The following is a 19,836-nucleotide window of genomic DNA, read 5'->3' as shown; positions in this document are numbered from 1 at the left end:
TTAATATTAGAGTAAAGTACGTATTTAGTTTCTATCTTTTATACAATATTTCAATTTGATCTCTAATCTTTCAATTGTGTCAATTTGGTCTCTAATCTTTCAATGTCGTGTCAATTTAGTTTGGGCACAACTTACATCCAGTGCTCCAGTGCACTGGACGTGTTGCGATTGTGACACGTGTCCAAAAATGGACACATGTCACAATCAGTGCCACTCCAGTGCATTGGAGCACTGGACATAAGCCACACCATTTAGTTTCTATCATTATCTATTGGATCAAATTTGTTAAAGTGGTAAACAGCCAAAATAAAAAATTAGTTTCCATTAATGTGGCAATAAACTAATTTTTTATTTCAAAATTTCCATCCAAGAAATAATGGCAAGGATTAAATTTTCGCGACATTAAAAGGTTAAGGATCAAATTGACACAATTGAAAGGTTATACATCAAATTGAAATATGGTGTAAAAAATATGGACTAAAAATATTGTAAACATATCATTTCTCCTAAATATATAATTTATATTATATAATCTCTCTCTCTCTCTCTCTCTCTCTCTCTCTCTCTCTCTCTCTCTCTCTCTCTCTCTCTCTCTCTCTCTCTCTCTCTCTCTCTCAAAAACGGATATGTGTCACAATCGGTGCTGCTCCAGTGCACTGGAGCACTAGACATAAGTGGCACCATTTAGCTTCTATCATTATCTATTGGATTAAATTTGTTAAAGTGGTAAATAGCCAAAATAAAAAATTAGTTTCCATTAATGTGGCAATAAACTAATTTTTTATTTTGAAAATTTCTATCCAAGAAATAACAGCAGTGATTAAATTTTCGCGACATTAAAAGGTTAAGAATCAAATTGACACAATTGAAAGGTTATGCATCAAATTGAAATATGGTGTAAAAAATATGGACTAAAAATATTGTAAACATATCATTTCTCCTAAATATATAGTTTATATTATATAATATCTCTCTCTCTCTCTCTCTCTCTCTCTCTCTCTCTCTCCAAAAATGGACACTTGTCACAATCGGTGCCGCTCTAGTGCACTGGAGCACTGGACATAAGCCGCACCATTTAATTTCTATCATTATCTATTGGATCAAATTTGTTAATGTGGTAAACAGCCAAAATAAAAAAATTAGTTTCCATTAATGTGACAATAAACTAATTTTTTATTTCGTAAATTTCCATCTAAGAAATAACGGCAGGATTAAATTTTCACGATATTAAAAAGTTAAGGATCAAATTGACACAATTGAAAGGTTATGCATCAAAATGAAACATGGTGTAAAAAATATGGACTAAAAATATTGTAAACATATCATTTCTCCTAAATATATAGTTTATATTATATAATCTCTCTCTCTCTCTCTCTCATCAGGTATCTTTCTTGGGTCATCTTCGGGCTTGTAGACAAACCCATAAGGCCCATCAAAGACTTGCGATCCAACCCAGAAAGCGACCTAACCGACGATGAGTACGGAAAGTCGAAAAGTCTCTTAAATAAAACAAAAACAAAAACAAATAAACAAATAAACTTGGTATCTAAATTCTTAACAACTTCGAGCCCCGCGAACCCAAGCGAACCCAAAACACAACAACAACCTCTTCAATGGCTACAACCAACGGTCCCGACTCCTCAGGTACCCTTTTAATTTTTCTATCTCTTTTCTGAGATTTAAGGTTTCTTTGATTTTACTTTAGGATCTGTTTGTTTCCCTGGAAATTGTTTGGAATTTCTTTTGTTCTTTCTATTTTGCCGAGGAAAAGAACTGAAGCTTTTTTAAGTAATTATATTAGTGGGTTCTTAAAGATTAAGGTAAAGAGTTAATCTTTTCAGTGACTTGGCGCTCTCTTTGACTTGGCAATTTTAAAGGGTGTAGCTGGTTTTGCTTAACTCTGTTTGGCTAGGCATAATTTTTGTGCCTTTTGATCCTCTATCTATGTGTTTGCTGCTTATTGTGGGTTTAAGCACATTGTTTTGGTCTTGGGCTTTTTGTTTTTTTGGGGGTGTGAGGTACTGTGGTTATTGGGACTTGTTTAGTTGTTGGCATTTGTTGCTCAGTGCTGTAATATCTATCTTCACATTGTTTATGATATTATTGGGTTTTTCTGTAGCTTATTTATATAGTTGCTATAATTGAATCTGAAACATTTCGAGAGAATTAATTATAATGGACCGGGAGTTGGGAATTCCTCTTTTCGGATATCCAATAAAACTGGATTTTTTATTTTTTAGCTAAAGTGGTCCATTATAATTGGAACATTCTTATTTTACTTTGCATCAGTAAATTGGAGGATTTCATTTGCCAACAGAGACTTCCAGTGTTCAAATCCTCACCTCCCCGGCTCCCAGACTTAAAATGTTTTTTTTTTTTTTTTTTTTAATATAATTAAAAATAAAAAAAATTAATTAGAATTTTTTTAAAAAAAAAACCTCGGAGGATTTAACTTTGTGAGAAGATTCATGTTTTACAACATCTTGTGAGTCCTTGATGCTGGTTATATGCTCTCGTGTCTGCAGCTTATTATATGTTGGTAATTTTTCATGTTTTCATGGGATTGTGAAAGATGATTTGTTTTCTCTTAAGAGCTGATCTGAAAATTACTCGAGGGTGTTTTGAGAGAGAAACAAATCTTAATTGTTTTGCAATTAGTGTAGGCATATCCTAGACTGATCAGTTCACCTTTTCGTAGGTTCTGATCAAGTAACACTAGTTGGGTCACAAAGTATTTGGTGACACATTAATTGGAACTTGGAACATCTGTAATTGTCTGGAGACACAGCTAATTGAACTATCTAACCTTTGTTTTACACCCCTCCAAACATAATCCTGCACCAACAATGCGATTAACCCTATACCTCCTCCTTTGTGTAGATCAAGAATGGATGTATGATCCAATTATCTAAATCAATTTTTGGTAATAATCACTAATGAGGTTAATGTCCTTGCTAGACTTCCCATTATCTTTGTTGATGTTCATAAAGAAATGGATTCTCATCCAAACTCTTCCTTGCAAAGACTTTTATGATCAGAATATTTAATTGAATCTTCCAATCATTCGCATTAGGGTTGCATTTTTTGTTTTCCTATGTCTGTAACTAGTTGTACGTAGATGTTCGGTTACTTTTTTTTTTTATAAGCACTTTGATGTTCAGGTATTTTAAACGAAAAGGATGGAATATCAAATGAGCCTAAAAATGAAACTGCTCCAATTCCAAACTCTGAGGCAAAACATGAAGAAACTGGTGAGGGTTTAGGATTCTTTATTTTTGAACGTTGCTTCTCGTTTCTATTCTTGTTTTGTTGTGATGACTATACTTATATTGGGCTTTTGTTTGAAACAAAGTGGCTAATGTGTTCTTTCATCCTGCTAGAAATTAAAGCCCGGGTAGATGCTATGTGGGAGCAAATGAATAAAGGCACACCTAATAAGACGCCTAATTTTTTTTTAAACAAGCCTCGCTCAACTGTGAATAAAAAATCAAAAAATTCATCCACGGTGAGGAAATTATTATCCATTCTGTTTCTAATGGAACTATTATACAATAGCTTGCTAGAATTATACATTTATTTTTTCTTGATTTTATTTCATAGAATTATATGGCGTATCTGGGTCTCGCACCAAAAAAGACAGGATCCTTTGAATTAGATTCACTGCAGAAGGAACCTAGTGTTATGCAGGACAGCACTAGTGAGGAGGCCAAGAGGCTTGCTGCTGCTGCTGCTCTTTCAGCAGTTAAGGATGCTGCAGCTGCTGCAGCTGGCAGGGGGAAAGTTGAAGTAAGCACTTTTAGTAATACCCTTCTTATTGACCTCCTTTGTGGTTCATGTAATGGTGCCTTTTATGGGCTTGGTAGTCATGAAATTAGTCTGGTGAAAAAAGTCAATGGTTTATATTGATAATATGAAAGTGGACTTTGCTAATTAGCTGGCAAACTTTAACAGGTTACTCTTGCTAATTAGCTGGAATCCCTGAAAGTTATTTCGTACAAGCATTGACATCAATTTTTATCTGTGTATATTGCTGCATACTAAATCTGACGTTCTTTCAAATGCTGTGGTAGATGGCTAGATGGCAAACCTCAGTTCGTTTATGAATAACTTGATAACAGTACACATTTCTTTCCTTCTACAGATTACTGAAGTTCGGGACTTTGCTGGTCAAGAAATTGAAGTTAAGAAGCTTGTTGATGCTGATTCAAAGGAGGCTTCTGAAAAAGCCAAAGGTGCTGCACCCTCCGCTGTTGATGCTGTCCTTGAACAAATAAAGAAGAAACAAAAGCTCAGTGTGCTAGACAAGTCGAAGAAGGATTGGGGGGAATTCAAGGAAGAAAAGGGGTTGGAAGAGGAGTTGGATGCTTACAAGAAGAGCTCAAACCAGTATTTGGAAAAGGTTTCCTTCTTGCAACGGACAGATTACCGTGAGTTTGAGCGGGAGAGAGATGCACGGCTTGCTCAGCAGGCCAAGAGGAGGACAGATATGCGAGAGGAACCATGATTGCATCATGCTGCCAAGTTTCAGTATGGCCTTGTAAGCAATTGCAAATAGACAGATGATGGGAAGTTGCTCAAAATTTTTATGGTCTCTGATTCCGACGAAAAGAAACCTTCAATATCGCTGATGGGGATATAATGCTTTTGCATGAGGTGTTTAGGTTTTAGATTTCCCCTAAGTTATGGGGATTTCATGTAATAGGAAATTTCTGAGGACAGAATTTATTGCAAACCGATTATTTGTCCTCTTATTCAATTTTTATTTGGTGGGATTGTAGGCCTCTTGATTTTTAGAGCCTGGAGCATGCAGTGCCACTCGAGGAAACAGAACCGATGAATTATCATATCTCGCTCTTTTAGATTTTTCCCATAAAATACAAATGATCTAGCTATGACTTTACCATTTTCCTTTTCCGTTTCTTTTCCTTTGATTTTTCTTAAAACTTACTGATCTGGTCTCTAAGGCTCATTTTGCATCATAAATATGGACAATTGCGAAGGGATACAACAATCAGGTTACTGACTTACCTGTCAATTTCGTTTAGTAACAAATAGATTGGGAAGGCACGTTGGTTTTCAATTAGCACAACACCTTCCAGAGGTAAATAAACTACTTCGAGCATTATAGGAGCATTAAAGAATCCAAGCATGAAGAAACACTCTGTAGTCGGACCCAATACACAACTCTCAGCATCAACTTTTGTGGGTTTAAGAGGAGATGATTGGTAGGTAGTCTTATACCCCTTCACATTTTTTACCCCCGAGTAAGAGTGATCCCTAGACTCAAGTCTATGAACTATCATTTTTAGTAAAAGGCACTTGCCAATGCTCCTAGACCCAACCTCATACATAAGGAAAATACACACCCACGCCCAAACCCCAAACAAGACCTCATTTTGTGGTGTCTTTCATAATACAAGGTGGCTTACATCTCAAATAAAACAAACCAAGCAAGTAGAAAACCAATTTGCAACAAAGTAGATGAAATTCTTGATGTGACAAATTCTTTTATATATTCACAACTCTTTAAAATTGGAACATCATTATTTTATATGAGTTAACTATTGATATCACATCTTAACACTAGTCACAAGATGTCAACTCAGCAATTATGAAAAAAATAATGAACATAATGAAAACCCAAGTCATTGGATGAAACTTTTGATATGACAAATTCTTTTATATATATATATATATATTCACAACTCTTTAAAATTGGAACATCGTTATTTTATATGGATCAACCACTGATATCACATCTTAACGCTAGTCACAAGATATCAACTCAGCAATTATGAAAAAATAATAATGAAAGTTCTTGTCCCAGGACTTAACTGAAGTAATAATGTATTATAATAAAAACCCAAGCCATTGTATTGACAAAGATGCAGACGACTTGAGTGCAAATGCCCTGGTTCCACAACCAAGTCTAAAAAGACTCGAACAAAAAGGCAAATGAAGGTGAACACTACATTTTAATATTTGCCTGATTAATGGAAGAGAATGAGTAAGAAAAGAGGAATGCCTACGCAAGTGAAGCATGCGTGGATGGGTGTTACATAAGGAGGAAAAAGTGGATGATAGACTGAAATGTTGATAAATGTATTTATATAGTTACAAATGCATGTTAAACAGTTACAGCCAACAGGCCTGCAGAAAACAAATCATAGACTTTAATTTCCCATTGGCTCCACATTCCCCCTCTTATGTTGTTATTAAAGCACAAATGAGGAAAACATACAAAGTTATTTTTGTCATTGTAAACAAAGGGATACTATAACAGCACATTTCTATTCAGAAACTTCATCTGCTCCCATGGGTGGATGAATAAGAAAAAGGAAAGTCTTCACAAGTCATTCCAAAACTCTTAGAAGCAAAAAATAAAATGAAAACAAGGATTACAAAATAATAACCAGCTTTCTAGATGTGAATGGGCTTGTCATAAGTGGCCATGGCAGCTTCCTTCACTGCCTCACTCATTGTTGGATGCGCATGGCAAACACGTGCTATATCCTCACTCGCTGCATCGTACTGTAAGGCTATCACTGCCTCGTGAATGAGCTCTCCAGCATTGGGTGCCATAATGTGGACTCCCAATATCTTGTCTGTCTCCTTCTCAGCCAGTATCTTGACCAATCCTTCCGCATTATCAATCGCCTTGGCCCTGCTGTTTGCTATGAAAGGGAACTTTCCAACACGATACTCAACACCAAGTGCCTTCACCTGCTCCTCAGTCTTGCCAACAGAGGCAACCTCAGGGTGTGTGTAGACAACCCCAGGGACCTTGTCATAGTCCACATGGCCTGTCTTACCAGCTATAAACTCTACACAAGCAACCCCATCTTCTTCTGCCTTGTGGGCTAACATAGGACCCGGTATTACATCCCCAATTGCATAAACACCTGGCACATTTGTAGAAAACCTTTCATTGACTAAAATCCGTCCAATCTTGTCAGTCTCCACTCCTATTTTGTCCAGCCCAAGTCCACCTGTGTATGGAGATCTACCAGCAGAAACAAGAACTACATCAGCTTCAAGTATGGTCTGGTCACCACCAGCTGCTGGTTCAAGGGTCAGCTTAACACCATCTGCAGAAGAATCAACTCCTACCACCTTAGTCTTGAGCATGAATTTCATCCCTTGTTTCTCAAGAGAACGCTGAAATTGCTTACGGATTTCCCCATCCATGGTTGGGACGATATCTGCGGCAAACTCAACCACAGTTATCTCAGAGCCAAGTCGGCCCCAGACTGAGCCCATCTCTAGGCCAATGTAGCCTGCTCCAATGACCACAAGTTTCTTTGGGATTTCCGTCAAAGCTAATGCACCCGTTGAAGAAACAATTCTCTTCTCATCAATGGTGATCCCAGGTAAAGATTTGACATCAGAACCAGTGGCAATTATAATATGCTTGCCTTTCACAACAGTGTTACCCCCATCAGGAGTTTCCACAGAAACTTCAAAGGGAGAAATGAGTTTGCCATAGCCTTTTACATAGCTCACTTTGTTCTTCTTGAACAGACCTTCAATACCTCGAGTCAGATTAGACACAGCTTTATCTTTTTGCGCCATCATGGCAGGTAAATCAATCTCAACAGAAGAAAACTTCACTCCATGGTTGGCAAATGAATGCTGAGCTTCATGGTACATGTGGGAGGAATGTAGAAGGGCCTGAACACAAGAACATAAAACTAAGACCACAAAACTTCAAATGTTACCAGTACCATCTAAAATGCCAGTGATGAGAAATGCATTTAGTCATAAACTGAAACAGCTCCACCAGGATATACCTAATTCACCAACTGACACTAAACTCTAAATTACAGCAGTCAAACATCTCAAGTAAATTTGCAAAGTAGAAGAGACCTGAAACATTAATCCACTGATTCCACTCAAATAATGATTTGAGGAATAAAATGTTTAGTCCTAAGACAGATTCTTACATCCTTCAAAACTTTTATGGAAAGTTTTCACATCCTTCTAGCATCTAAGGATGTGAAAAATCTGTCTTAGACCCAAAACTTTTATGAAACTGATGAATGAAGACCTGCCTACTGGAAAATATGTAGTGCAATTACAGAATACTTAAAACAGTTCAGTCAAATCATACCGTAAACACTATTCAGACAACATTATGAGCGCTCATACACAACCATGATTGTTGCAGAAACTCATTACCTTAGCAAAGCTCTCGCACCAAAACTCACAGTAAAAGACACTAACAAAACTGTGGTTGGCAAACTCAGCTTAACACTCACTTATGCAAAGTGAAAACCCAAAAAAAAAAAAAAAAACTAATTGCATACACGGTCTTAATTGCATTAGTACATCATAATACAGACCATATGCATCACTCTCCGAAGACATTAATCATTGGATAGAACAAACATAAGTAGTTTATCATCAAATCCAAACTTTCAGCAATTAGAAACTGCACTCTTTCAACATACAGCTTTTTTAGAAGCTCACCCTTTTCATGGGTGCAAAATTTTCAAGCAACATATTTTCAAAAAGCTGGAAACTAAGCTATACCAAACAGGCCTAATCAGACTTGTTTCCTCATATGCCATTGAAAAAAAAAAAAAAAAAAAACCAAAATTCTGGAACGCAATAAAATTCAATTGCATACTTGTTTCCTCATATGCCATTGAAAAAAAAAAAAAAAAAAAACCAAAATTCTGGAACGCAATAAAATTCAATTGCAATTGAATACAATTCCAACAATATTTCCACTGACCTCAAAATCCAATACCAATAAAAAATAAAATTAAAAATTACAATACTACAACAAATTAAGCAATTAGATCTCAGAAGCACTAAACGGAAAAGAAATTATGTAAAATTAAATCGAACCTTGGAGGGGATGCAACCGACGTTGAGGCAGGTGCCACCGAGGGCACCACGCTTCTCAATACAAGTGGTCTTGAGACCCAACTGAGCGGCTTTGATGGCGGCCACGTAGCCACCGGGGCCACCTCCGATGACGACGACGTCGTTTTCCTCAGATCCCGAGGCGAATCCTCTGGAGAAGGAAGTCACCGTAGGAGAGTACTTCAATACATCGGAACTCGAATTCGATAGATTTCGCGTCAACAGGTACGCCTTCCGTCTCGCCAAACTTGCCATAGCCATTTCCTCTTTCTTTTGTTTTTTGGTTCTCTCTTTCTGACAGAGAGAGAGAGAGATAGAGGCTTTTTGATGAAAAAGAAAAACCCTGCTGGTAGTGTGGGTAGGGGTGTGGCTTGGTTTTGGTCTTTTTGGGTATTCAGATTATTTTATTGGCGGCTTGTCTTTGAAGACGAGTAGAGAGGACTAGAAAAAAGAAAAAGAAAAAGAAAAAATACTACTACTTTATTTCTTAGGGTGATCTGGTGTAGCTACGGTTCATGAATTACTTCCGTGGTGTGCTGCTTACCATTTTTGACTTTTGGTGAATCAGAGACGTACAAATACGCCATTCAATCTGGGGCGTCTGATGAAAAAAAACAAATATATGAATCTGGAGCCGTTCATTTATAATTTATAAAACTGTGACGGCCTGAACTGAATAGAGAACCAAACAAGGTGTTTGATATAATACTAATTGGTAGGTATTGAAGAGATTGTGAGCACGAAGTATGATAATAAATCCCAACTACTTCTTGAATATGACTCACAGAAAATGGTGTCCTCACACACCTTACCATCATCAACATTTGGATGTTTGGTGGAGGTGAAGGAGGAGGAGGGCCTTTTGTCTCTTAACTCTTGTTGATGAGGTTATTGTGGGCTGCCCAAGTTTCAAGGTCCAAATCCAGCACATTCATTTTATCTCTTAAACATTACTCTATGTAGTACATACTTCACTGATTGTATGGCATGGAATATCGATAGATTTGTAGCATTATCTCCCCATTTTAAAATTGAACCAAAAACAAAAAACCTCAAGTTTCAGAAAAGCAAATTTAATTTGGCTACGGTTTGATAAGCTTCACGCATATTGATCGCACTACTAATCCTCAAAGAATCATTTGTAAGCAAAGCATAATTAGAAAGTGAAAGTAACCAATATATATGATACAATTAACGAACTGTATGAAACGAATATGATTTAAGTTGTTGCTGAGCATCACAAGAAGCATGGTACAAATATGGTGGGCCCAATACAAATCATTTTAACAAATATGGTTGGGCTAACTCAGTGAACCCAGTACATTCATTCAACACAATTAAGCTCAGGTTCATGTTACAGTTACATATTCAATAAGAAACACACCTTCCAATTGGAAAGGTTGATTAATAACCTAAAGTCTCTTCTAAGCACTACAAAACTGCTGGCCGCTAATCAAAACTTATCTGATAACAGCCAATAATCCTTTCTCAGTAACTTAACTGTTTCTGCTTCTTTTTTTTTTCTTTTCATTTTCCTTTTTTTCAACACTCAATTGCCTTCTAGCAAGCTCCTCAATCTATTCCGGTCCTCCTCAGACAGACAAGAGGCCCTCCACCTTCGTGGCCGTGGACACGTCTCAACAGCACGATCAAATTTTTGGGCAGATAAGCAGATAACAATCACGGTGATATTATCAGATGACTTTAGGCGTAATGCTTCCAGGACTAGTTCTTTGGCACACAGCTGTGGATCACCATGCTTCCTCAGAGCTCGGCGGACAAGACTGACTGCAGGCTGGCTTTTTACCACATCCCAGAGACCATCACAGCCAATGATCAAAAATTCATCATCCTCTGACAACGCAACCTGTTGAACATCCGGCTCAGCAATGAGAGGCGATGCAGAGCCAAATGGGGATTTGAAGTCCCAATCTCCAAGGGCTCGAGTGACACTGAGATCACCATTGAGATAGGGAACTCCATCAATAATTTCAACGTAACCACCTAACCCCTCAACTCTCTTTCGTTCCGGTAAATAAGTAGGCTTATGATCTTGAGACATCGCAACTGCTTCTCCTTTCCTGCAGAGTACTGCTCGACAGTCACCAGCATTCGCAACCAGTAAATGCCTTCCAAGTATAAGGGCAGTCAGTGCTGTTGTTCCACAGGAACTGCTAACGCTGCTGCGTTCATCAGCCAAGGCACGGTCAGCTAGTAAAAATGCGTTCCGATGAGAATTCTCCAGCTCTTTTAAGAAGACAGCATTAATCTCAGATGTTTGGGGCAAATCAGCATCTTCAAAGAATAATCTCATTGCGTTTCTCTTGATATATGCAGCAGCTTCAGGCCCTCCATGACCATCGAATACAGCATAAAAAGCACTTGGCACAGGGAACTTGAAGAAGGAACCCATTTGGGCAGATAGATCATCTATTCTAATGTGTTCATCATCCATTGAAACACGTGGCCCAATGTCTGCATAGCTACCAGAACGAATATTTGGGACAAACATTGAAGTAGTAGACTCTATGGCAGCATCATTAACGGTGTCTGAGCAACTCATAACCTGGTTAAAACATGTATAAAGTTTTGTCAGTATCCATAGGAATAAATACATGATACATTGCAAGACAATTGCCAAAAAAGAAGAAGAGAAAAGGACAAAACCATTAACAAGGAAGCATAAATGAGAATAATGGAACCCAGTACTATATCAATTATGCAATAGAATACATAAATCAATCTGATTTCACAGTTTGTAACAATCCTCTTTCAATCAAATCAGGAAAATTCCTTGTTCTTTCCAACTCTACTGTCAACAAACTTATCTTTTCTTTATAACCATAAATTCCACAACCCCCTAATTGCACTCTTATATCACAGATATGAAAGCTACCAGACATATCTTACAAAATCACGAAACCTCAATTATCCAATTATAATAAGACACAACACAAAAACCAAAAAAAAAAAAAAACCCTTAAATTCAAACCTAATTACAATAAAGCATCCATTGCTTCCATTCACAATAACATCAAGAAACTGCCGATTAATCTGCGCGATTGACCATTCTGTCATCCCAAGAATACTTAAAATAACACCAAATCGGCAAATCCTCCTAAAATTTTCCTACTTAAACCTTGTAAAAAGGTGAGAAATTCTGAAAGGCCAAAGAGTCTTCTACAAGAAATATTGAAGTTAAGAAATACTGATAAGCCAAACAGTCTTCTACAAGAAATATGATTTTTTTTTTTTTAAATCATTATAACCCTAATCCCAATAAACCCATTCTTCATACTACAAGCTCTTTCACATAATTCAACAAAAATACAATCTCACACACACACACACACACACACACACAGAAAATTGACAACACACATAATAACTCAGATTGTCACACAAACCCCAAACTAAAAAACAGACAATTCAAGAACCAGAAAAACCCCCATCAACCATGATTCAAATCAAGAATCTTACAGATCAAACATACTTTTAGCTGTCCAATTACAACAAACCAAAGCCAACCCACCAAAATTAAAAAGAAAGAAAATCATAAGCTAACACAAAAAATCAAAAAGAAAATTCAATACTCTCAACAATAAATTGAATCTCCAATTTGGGTTTCAATTTTTTTTTTTTTAAAAAAAAAAAGACATTAATCAATTATAAGACCCACAAAATCAAGAAAACCATATAGACCCAGAACACCAAAAACAAAGAACATTCTAGAAATCCCCAAAAAAAAAAAATTAATTATTTTAAAGAACGTACCGGTTCGAAGCGAGAGATATCGGCGGACATAGAATCCGAGACGCGATGTACATCGCGAAAGCTCGGAGAGGAAGAAGAAGGAGAAGAGGAGGGTTGCGCCACGTCAGCAGAAGAAGCAACGCATATATGGTGGTAATTCACGTCCAGCACTATCTTCTGGGTCGGTGGCTGGTAATTCATATCGGCGTCCGCCACCATCTTTTGGCTCACTATCATACCCAACAACGGCGTCGTTTTCGTTTTCGTAGTCTTCTTCTTGTTGTTGTTTGAAGCTAGGGTTTTTTTCTTTGATTCTCAGAAAAACAAAGAAAAATTTGGGGATTTGTTGAATTAAGAACTGAGAGAGAGTCTGTGGAAAATAGGTGTTTGTGAGTGTTGTTGCTGTTGTTGTAGATTTGAATGAATGAGAATGAATGAATTGAAAAGGTGCGTAACGTAACGGGGTTTATTTATAAATACTATTAGAGAAGGCAGAGACCTGGTTGGAGAGTAATACCGACATGCTAACTGACACGTGTGTATTTTGAGTTCTCTTTAACTCTGACGGGGATTTTTAAGGGGTGTGCTCGACACGTGAACGCGTGGCATGTGAGCTCTTTTGTTTTTTTTTAATTAATATATAAAAACAAAAATATATTATATAATATACTTTTTTTAATGGGTGTACTTTTTCTAATTTTATTTTTTTAAAAATTGACGGATTAAAATTTTCTCGATCTACCAATAACTGCCGACAGTAGGCTTCAACTACAGTTGTTTTACATGGGTATGTGTATGTATATATATTAAAGGCCCACTTGGCATTTTAAGTGGCATCTAAATCTAATCAGTATTACAATTATTATTTTAATCTCATTGTTTGGCACATTTGAATTTTTTTCATGTGCTATTAAATTTTTGTGACCCAATATTAAAAAATTAGTGACTAAAGTGCCACGTTTAAAACATTCAAGTTCATTAATAAGTTGCATGATAATTTGGTATTAGAATTTAATTTAAAATAATTGTTTTAATAATAATGAGAATGTAATTATTGTATTAAAAAAGATAATCATTTGACTTATTCACGTCATTTAAAACCAATACAAATCTTCTTTGAGTTCTACTTTATATTCCATTAATTATAATTTGTCATATATTTAACTTTTTTTTTATTTTAAATTTTGGTTATTTTATAAGAAAAATCAAAAAAATATATAGTAAGTTGTGATTAGTAAAATATGAAATAGAACAAAAAATAGTAAAAAATATTTGTATTAAATTGTACATGATTTTACTATTATAAAAAAAAATGGAGAAAAAAATAATAGTTCAACTTCTTTTCTTTTTTTTATTTCTTTTTTCTTTTTTCAAAAGCCTCGTGGATTTTATCCGGTTTCTCTAATTCTATACCCCACAGTCCCACTTCTTTTTAACTTCCGCGGACAAAAAGTAGCTTACGTTATTGGGTAATCTACGCTGAACGTTATTGCACTCTTTTTAACTTTGCGGCGTCTTGATATGGGACTTGGAAACTGGAATTGCCTATCCTTTTTCACGGTGGGCTCTATTTTTCCTTCAACATGAAGCCATGTTTACTGGCTGGAAAGGAATCATGTTATTGAAGACTTTTTTTTTTTTTTGACAAGTATTGAAGACTTTGCATCACCCACAAAATAATTATTAAATACTATATTCTAATAGTAAAATATTTATGAGTGTTTTTGTTTTCTTTGGTCACGGAAATGACTCTAATTTATTATATATATACATTTATTTGTATATATATAATATAATATAATCATTCATCAATTGCATTGTACGTATGCACCAATTGGTGTGTTAGATAGCACTAGCATAGCATGAGGACATTAAAATATAGCGTACGTGAAAATTACACGTGAGATAAAGACTACTAGAATATGTCACTTTATTGGTTGTTGTTGTTATACGTTTAATCTTCATGTACTGTACTGAAAAATTCATGTGATGCTTGCAAGGAAAGCTGCTGTCAAAATTGACAATATGTATTTTAAAAATATGATAAATATGAAGGTTCCTTTTTTTTGTTTTTGTTCTAATTAAGTTATTCGAAGTTTCCTTCTTCTAAAAAGAAATTAATTCGAAGTTTCCTTATTTTGTTTCTCAACAAAAAATATATGTATATGTATATGTATATAATAATAATAATAATTAAAAAAAAAAACTGTGTCCCTTATATTGTTCCAATTAAGATGTATTTAGGCCCTTAAATGAACCGAATTGTTTAGGATGTGCATGAAAATTGTTCCAATTAAGATGCATTTAGGCCCTTAAATGAAACGAATTGTTTAGGATGTGCATGAAAGGTAAAGATATTTATAATTATTTTAAGTTAAGTTCAAATACGAGAGATGCTATGTCCATAAGATTTTTACAACAAATCATATGTGATTAGTTGTTATTGGTTGTAATTTAAACCTACCACTAAAATTATTTTCTACCGTAACAATTACAACCCATAACAACCTGTCACATAAGATTTATTATAAAAATGTTGTGAAAATATTGTGGTCATAGCATTTCTCTCAAATATAAGTTTAAGCTAAACTATTAAACAAACTAAATTCAATATTATATACAAATTTTACCCAAAAATAAAATAAAATATACAAATAGCAGTTTAAGATAATATAAACAAAATATTTATCAAACAATAATACTAGATATAAAACAAATCTTAACGGTAATATAAATAAACAATTTTCATCTAAAATTATTCAACAAGACCATAACACAAAAATCTCAATGTACCAACATATTAACTAAAACCAAAGTATTTTACCAAGTAACAACGCACAATGATAACACAAAAACAAATATTTAACAATAATACAAACCACTAATTTCACACTAATTTTTTTAACAAAACAATAATTCAAAGTCCAAAAACTAATTTGTTTAACAAAACGATAATTCAAAGTCCAAATATATTCAATATTTTTTGCATCAAAATAATGTAAAAATACAAAGTTCCTAATTGCCATAATGGTTCTTTTTTAATTTTAAAAATTTGTGAATTACGAAAACTTTTCTTGAGGTTTGGAGGAATAACACTCCATCTAAAACCTTAAAAAAAATGACACTTCCCTCCCATGATATTTGAAAGAGATTAATATATTAGTCATTCTGTTAATTGCAGTAATAGATATTCTAAATTTTGAAAGGATTCTCTTGACCAAACTCTATTCATAGCCCCTGAAATCTTTTAGGGCTAAACATTATCATTTCTCATCACCAAAGGTCCTAAAAAAATAAAATAAAATAAAATAAAGAACACTTTCATCAGCAAATTTATGCACAACCCAAATAGCAAGCAACTCCAAATAGATTGGTGAACAATTTCTTTAGGTTTAAAGTTTAGATGTACCTGTGCAATTTTTTGGCTTTTTTCCATTAGCAATTAGGGTGGTGCTTTATTTATTTATTTATTTATTTATTTTTTTTGCCCACACACTTATCCAATCAACTTGGGTAATTTTTCAAAATTTTCAAATTTCATCGGATGACTGTATGTGCTTAGAGTTTCTTGTTGTTAGGGTTATGCAAAAAATTTGCTCATAAAGTGGCTTTTTTTTTCTTTTTTTTTTTGTAAGTTTGATGATAAGGAAGGATATATAGTATTTAATTTTTTACTAATCATGGTTAGGGCTTGGTCAAGAGAATCTTTTTAAATTATCGGTTTTGTTATTGTTATTAATAGAATGATTTTTTTGCTGATTTTTTTTTATATAAGCAATGATATCTAAACTTTTTCGAATATTTGACTATTCTCTCTAGCATGTGCAATCCCTCAGTCCCATACATACTAGATCAATATTTTAATTTTCTTCAAATCTCAAGAAAGGGGAGTGTCATTTCTTTTAAAATTTTGGACAAAGTGTCATTGCTTCAAACCTTAATGGAGGTTTTTGTAATTTACCATTTTCTAAAATTATAAAACTGCAATTATGACCATTATGAACTTTGTATTTTTACTTTATTTCAATGCAATGTTGAATACATTTAGACTTTGTATTATTGTTTTATCAAACAACTTAGTGTGAGGCACCCATGATCTGGCTCGACCTAATTTCATTGCCATATCTAAATAGAGAGCTAATAACTATTGATTGAATTAATAGAGATCAAGTATGTAAGTACTAGTTTCTCAAAAAAAAAAAAAAAAAGTATGTAAGTACTAAGCGCTTTTATTATTTGTTCTTTTGTCATTTTTCACATATAAAAACTCTTTATCTATTTAGTATAAAAAAAAAATGATACTAACAACTTCAAAACACTTTGACAGTATAGTTTGTCAAACACTCTTAATAATGGTTAAAGGCTTAAAGCTTTATTATTAGTATTATTTTGGATAATCTAAAGCTTTATTATTATTATTATTATTATTATTATTATTATTATTATTCTATAACTAATAAACCCATGCTGGGGGAGATCTTGAAGTTCATCAAATACTTTGATAATCACAACTCATTTTAAAAGGGACATAAATTAGGTACTTTGAAACTAAATTATGCCTTTCAAAATTATATCCTTCCCACTAACTTGTTCAAAAGCAGCTGGGTGGACCATTGGATATGCTTTAGAAATATGCTACATTTTTGTCCACATAATAATTTGAATGTAAAATCACCACCAAGCAATCTCATAAAAGAAATAGTGTTCTGTTCTCTCAATAATGGTACGAGAAAAAAACGTAGACGTAATTGCTCCCCTTATTGCCCACATGATTCTCAATGGAAGTTGAATGTGAATTCACTTAAAATATTTCTTTATATTATTGTTTTGTTTTTTCTATATTAGGTCATGAAGTCATCCATTTTTTAAAGTAATAGGGTACTTTTCATTGAAGAAATCAATAATTAAGCACCTTTCCTAGTGCTTTCTTTAGTCAGAATGGGGTTGCGTACGTGGGCTCTCAATAGTGGGATTTTATAATTAGTGCTTGCCGTCAGATCCAAATGAGGTCTCAGCCACTACTTGTAAAGGTGAAATCACACTCCAATTCATTGTTTAAAGCCAATCCTAATCGCATATCCACGTTATGTAAAGCATCGGATTCGCATCAATCAAATTTTCTAAAAGGTTAAAAATCAATAATTATGTCATTAATTAAATATTTATAATTTAAAATTTAAAATTATATTTAAAAATAAGTTTATAAATAATATAATAAATAACATCTGATTATTATAAAGTTTAACATATGTGTTAAAAATATAAAGAACTTGTAATTCAACAGTTAAATTTTTAAAATATATGTCATTAATTTTTTTAAATGAGAGTTATAGCCTAGACTATAACCACGTTTTAACCAAATTTTGTACTTATCCCAATTTTTTATTTTATGCTAAATTTTTTCCTTATCACAATAGCTCGAATGGAAGTTCTATGTCCATTGCCCATTTTACTTGTCTAATAAATAACAAACATTTTCAAAGAAACAAAAATGAAAAGTTTAGAGAGAGCTTATGCAGCACGTTAATCTCTCTATCAGGATGTTGACTTTGCATGATACTTTTTTTACATACACATAGTGAAAAAGATGGTGCTTGATAGTTAGTGGGCATGTAAATGGTGCAAATAGTACATGCCACATTGCAAATGAGAAAGTAATTGCAGGCTACTTTTGTAGGGTCTACCGACTCTACTCTGGTTAGAAATATTATTAGAGGATCTAGCCTAAACTTGTTAATCAAGGATGTGTTACCAAAAAAATCATTGCGTGATTTAGCATTTATAAACGCTTTTTTTTTTTTTTTCATAAAAAACACTGATAGGCTAAAATTTGAATTACACATTTTAAGTTCGGGTGAATTGTCATTTTTGTTGCTAAAATTTAATTTTTAAACAATTTCGCCCCTAAAATTCATTTTTGTTGTCAAGCTTATCTTTCAATCCATTCCCATTTTAAAAATTATTGCTAATCATAATTTTTTTTTTTTTTTTTTATACAAGATAGAAATTTTACTTTATTTTAATCTAAGTATATATATATGTATGAAATTTCCTCTTAAAAACTTAAACCTCGACTCTTACTTTCTCCACACCCCACAAACATTTATACTTATAAAGTGATTTTAATGCAACAGGAAGATTTTATTGTTGAGAAGCAGTTTTTTTGGTTGATCACGTTTTATACATGAAATGGGTTGGATTATTAACTTGGTTACTTATTTATTTTTTGGGTCAAAGAACTTGGTTACTTGAGACAGAGGGGTAGGTAGTAGGCATATAAATGCTAAAATTTTTAAGGATTTTACTAATGTGTGCCCTTAGGGCACACATTAATTTCTATTTTTGGAAAAAATTTTCTCGAGAATTAAAAAAGTAGTGACAACTTTTTCAATTTTTAAAAAAATATTTTTAAAAATAAAAAGTTTAATGTGTGCCCTAAGGGCACACATTGAACGAACTCAATTTTTAAATAGCACACGCTATATTGATGAGATCTTTAGGGTGTTTGGGCTAGGTGAAGGGTATCTTGAGGATGCTTCTAAACTAAAAGTCTAAAACACGCCTGGAAGTTTAAGCTTCACACATTGAACAAAGAAGAAAAAAACAAAAGAAGCTCGTGTCTCTTCCCTGCTTTGTCTGAACTGACTGATTTTTGGTGGGTTAATTTCTCTATTTTCAGTAAAGCTGTTGTCCCAGGGCCCAGGCATCTAGCAGTAGAGTCATTTTTTTTATGAAATCTAGTAGTAGAGTCATATTCATATATGTGTATGTCTTATTTATGGACAATAGGTTTAGATACAAGAGAAATTTTACAAACTCTTTTTTTTTTTTTTAAATAATTCTTGAGGTGATAAATTGTAATTAGTGTATATTAAACATAATATTAGTGATTGTTTGATATGATTGTAAAATTTATAATTATAATATTGTTGATTTATGAAAAAACATAGGATGTTTTGGATCAATCCATCAACGAAAAGTTAATATATGTTTATCAATACATGATGGGAAAGGTGACATATTGCTGTGCTCAGACCAACCAATCGATTAACCAAATTAAAGTCTTCTTTTTTTTTTTTTTTTTTTTTTTTTTTTTTTGAGAATCGAACAAATTAAAGTCTATAAAGTGTAACATATTGGAAAATTTGTGAGCCTTCAATGTTGTATGATTATTATTAGAATTGGAATATAAAACCACTACGTTGAACCAAA

General features: G+C 33.8%; 3 protein-coding genes across 3 annotated transcripts; 1 reads left to right on the top strand and 2 right to left on the bottom strand.

The window, feature by feature from the left end:
• The first annotated feature begins 1,519 nt into the window (after nt 1-1,519).
• On the top strand, nt 1,520-4,908 carry LOC112022348 (uncharacterized). Its single transcript, XM_024054913.2, has 5 exons — nt 1,520-1,644; nt 3,162-3,251; nt 3,381-3,505; nt 3,601-3,786; nt 4,142-4,908. The coding sequence occupies exons 1-5, from the start codon at nt 1,614-1,616 to the stop codon at nt 4,502-4,504; spliced, it is 795 nt and encodes a 264-aa protein (XP_023910681.2). The 5' UTR covers nt 1,520-1,613; the 3' UTR covers nt 4,505-4,908.
• A 1,247-nt stretch (nt 4,909-6,155) lies between these two features.
• On the bottom strand, nt 6,156-9,319 carry LOC112022356 (dihydrolipoyl dehydrogenase 1, mitochondrial). Its single transcript, XM_024054928.2, has 2 exons — nt 8,854-9,319; nt 6,156-7,671 (listed from the first exon to the last, which is right to left on the bottom strand). The coding sequence occupies exons 1-2, from the start codon at nt 9,130-9,132 to the stop codon at nt 6,421-6,423; spliced, it is 1,530 nt and encodes a 509-aa protein (XP_023910696.2). The 5' UTR covers nt 9,133-9,319; the 3' UTR covers nt 6,156-6,420.
• A 735-nt stretch (nt 9,320-10,054) lies between these two features.
• On the bottom strand, nt 10,055-13,084 carry LOC112022346 (probable protein phosphatase 2C 13). The gene is made up of 2 exons (XM_024054911.2): nt 12,646-13,084; nt 10,055-11,437 (listed from the first exon to the last, which is right to left on the bottom strand). The coding sequence occupies exons 1-2, from the start codon at nt 12,859-12,861 to the stop codon at nt 10,421-10,423; spliced, it is 1,233 nt and encodes a 410-aa protein (XP_023910679.2). The 5' UTR covers nt 12,862-13,084; the 3' UTR covers nt 10,055-10,420.
• Nucleotides 13,085-19,836: the final 6,752 nt, after the last annotated feature.

Source organism: Quercus suber, unplaced genomic scaffold, assembly GCF_002906115.3.
Source record: "Quercus suber isolate HL8 unplaced genomic scaffold, Cork oak 2.0 scaffold_62, whole genome shotgun sequence".
In the NCBI taxonomy this organism is placed as follows: Eukaryota; Viridiplantae; Streptophyta; class Magnoliopsida; order Fagales; family Fagaceae; genus Quercus; species Quercus suber.
This window is presented reverse-complemented; position numbering and strand designations above follow the sequence as displayed.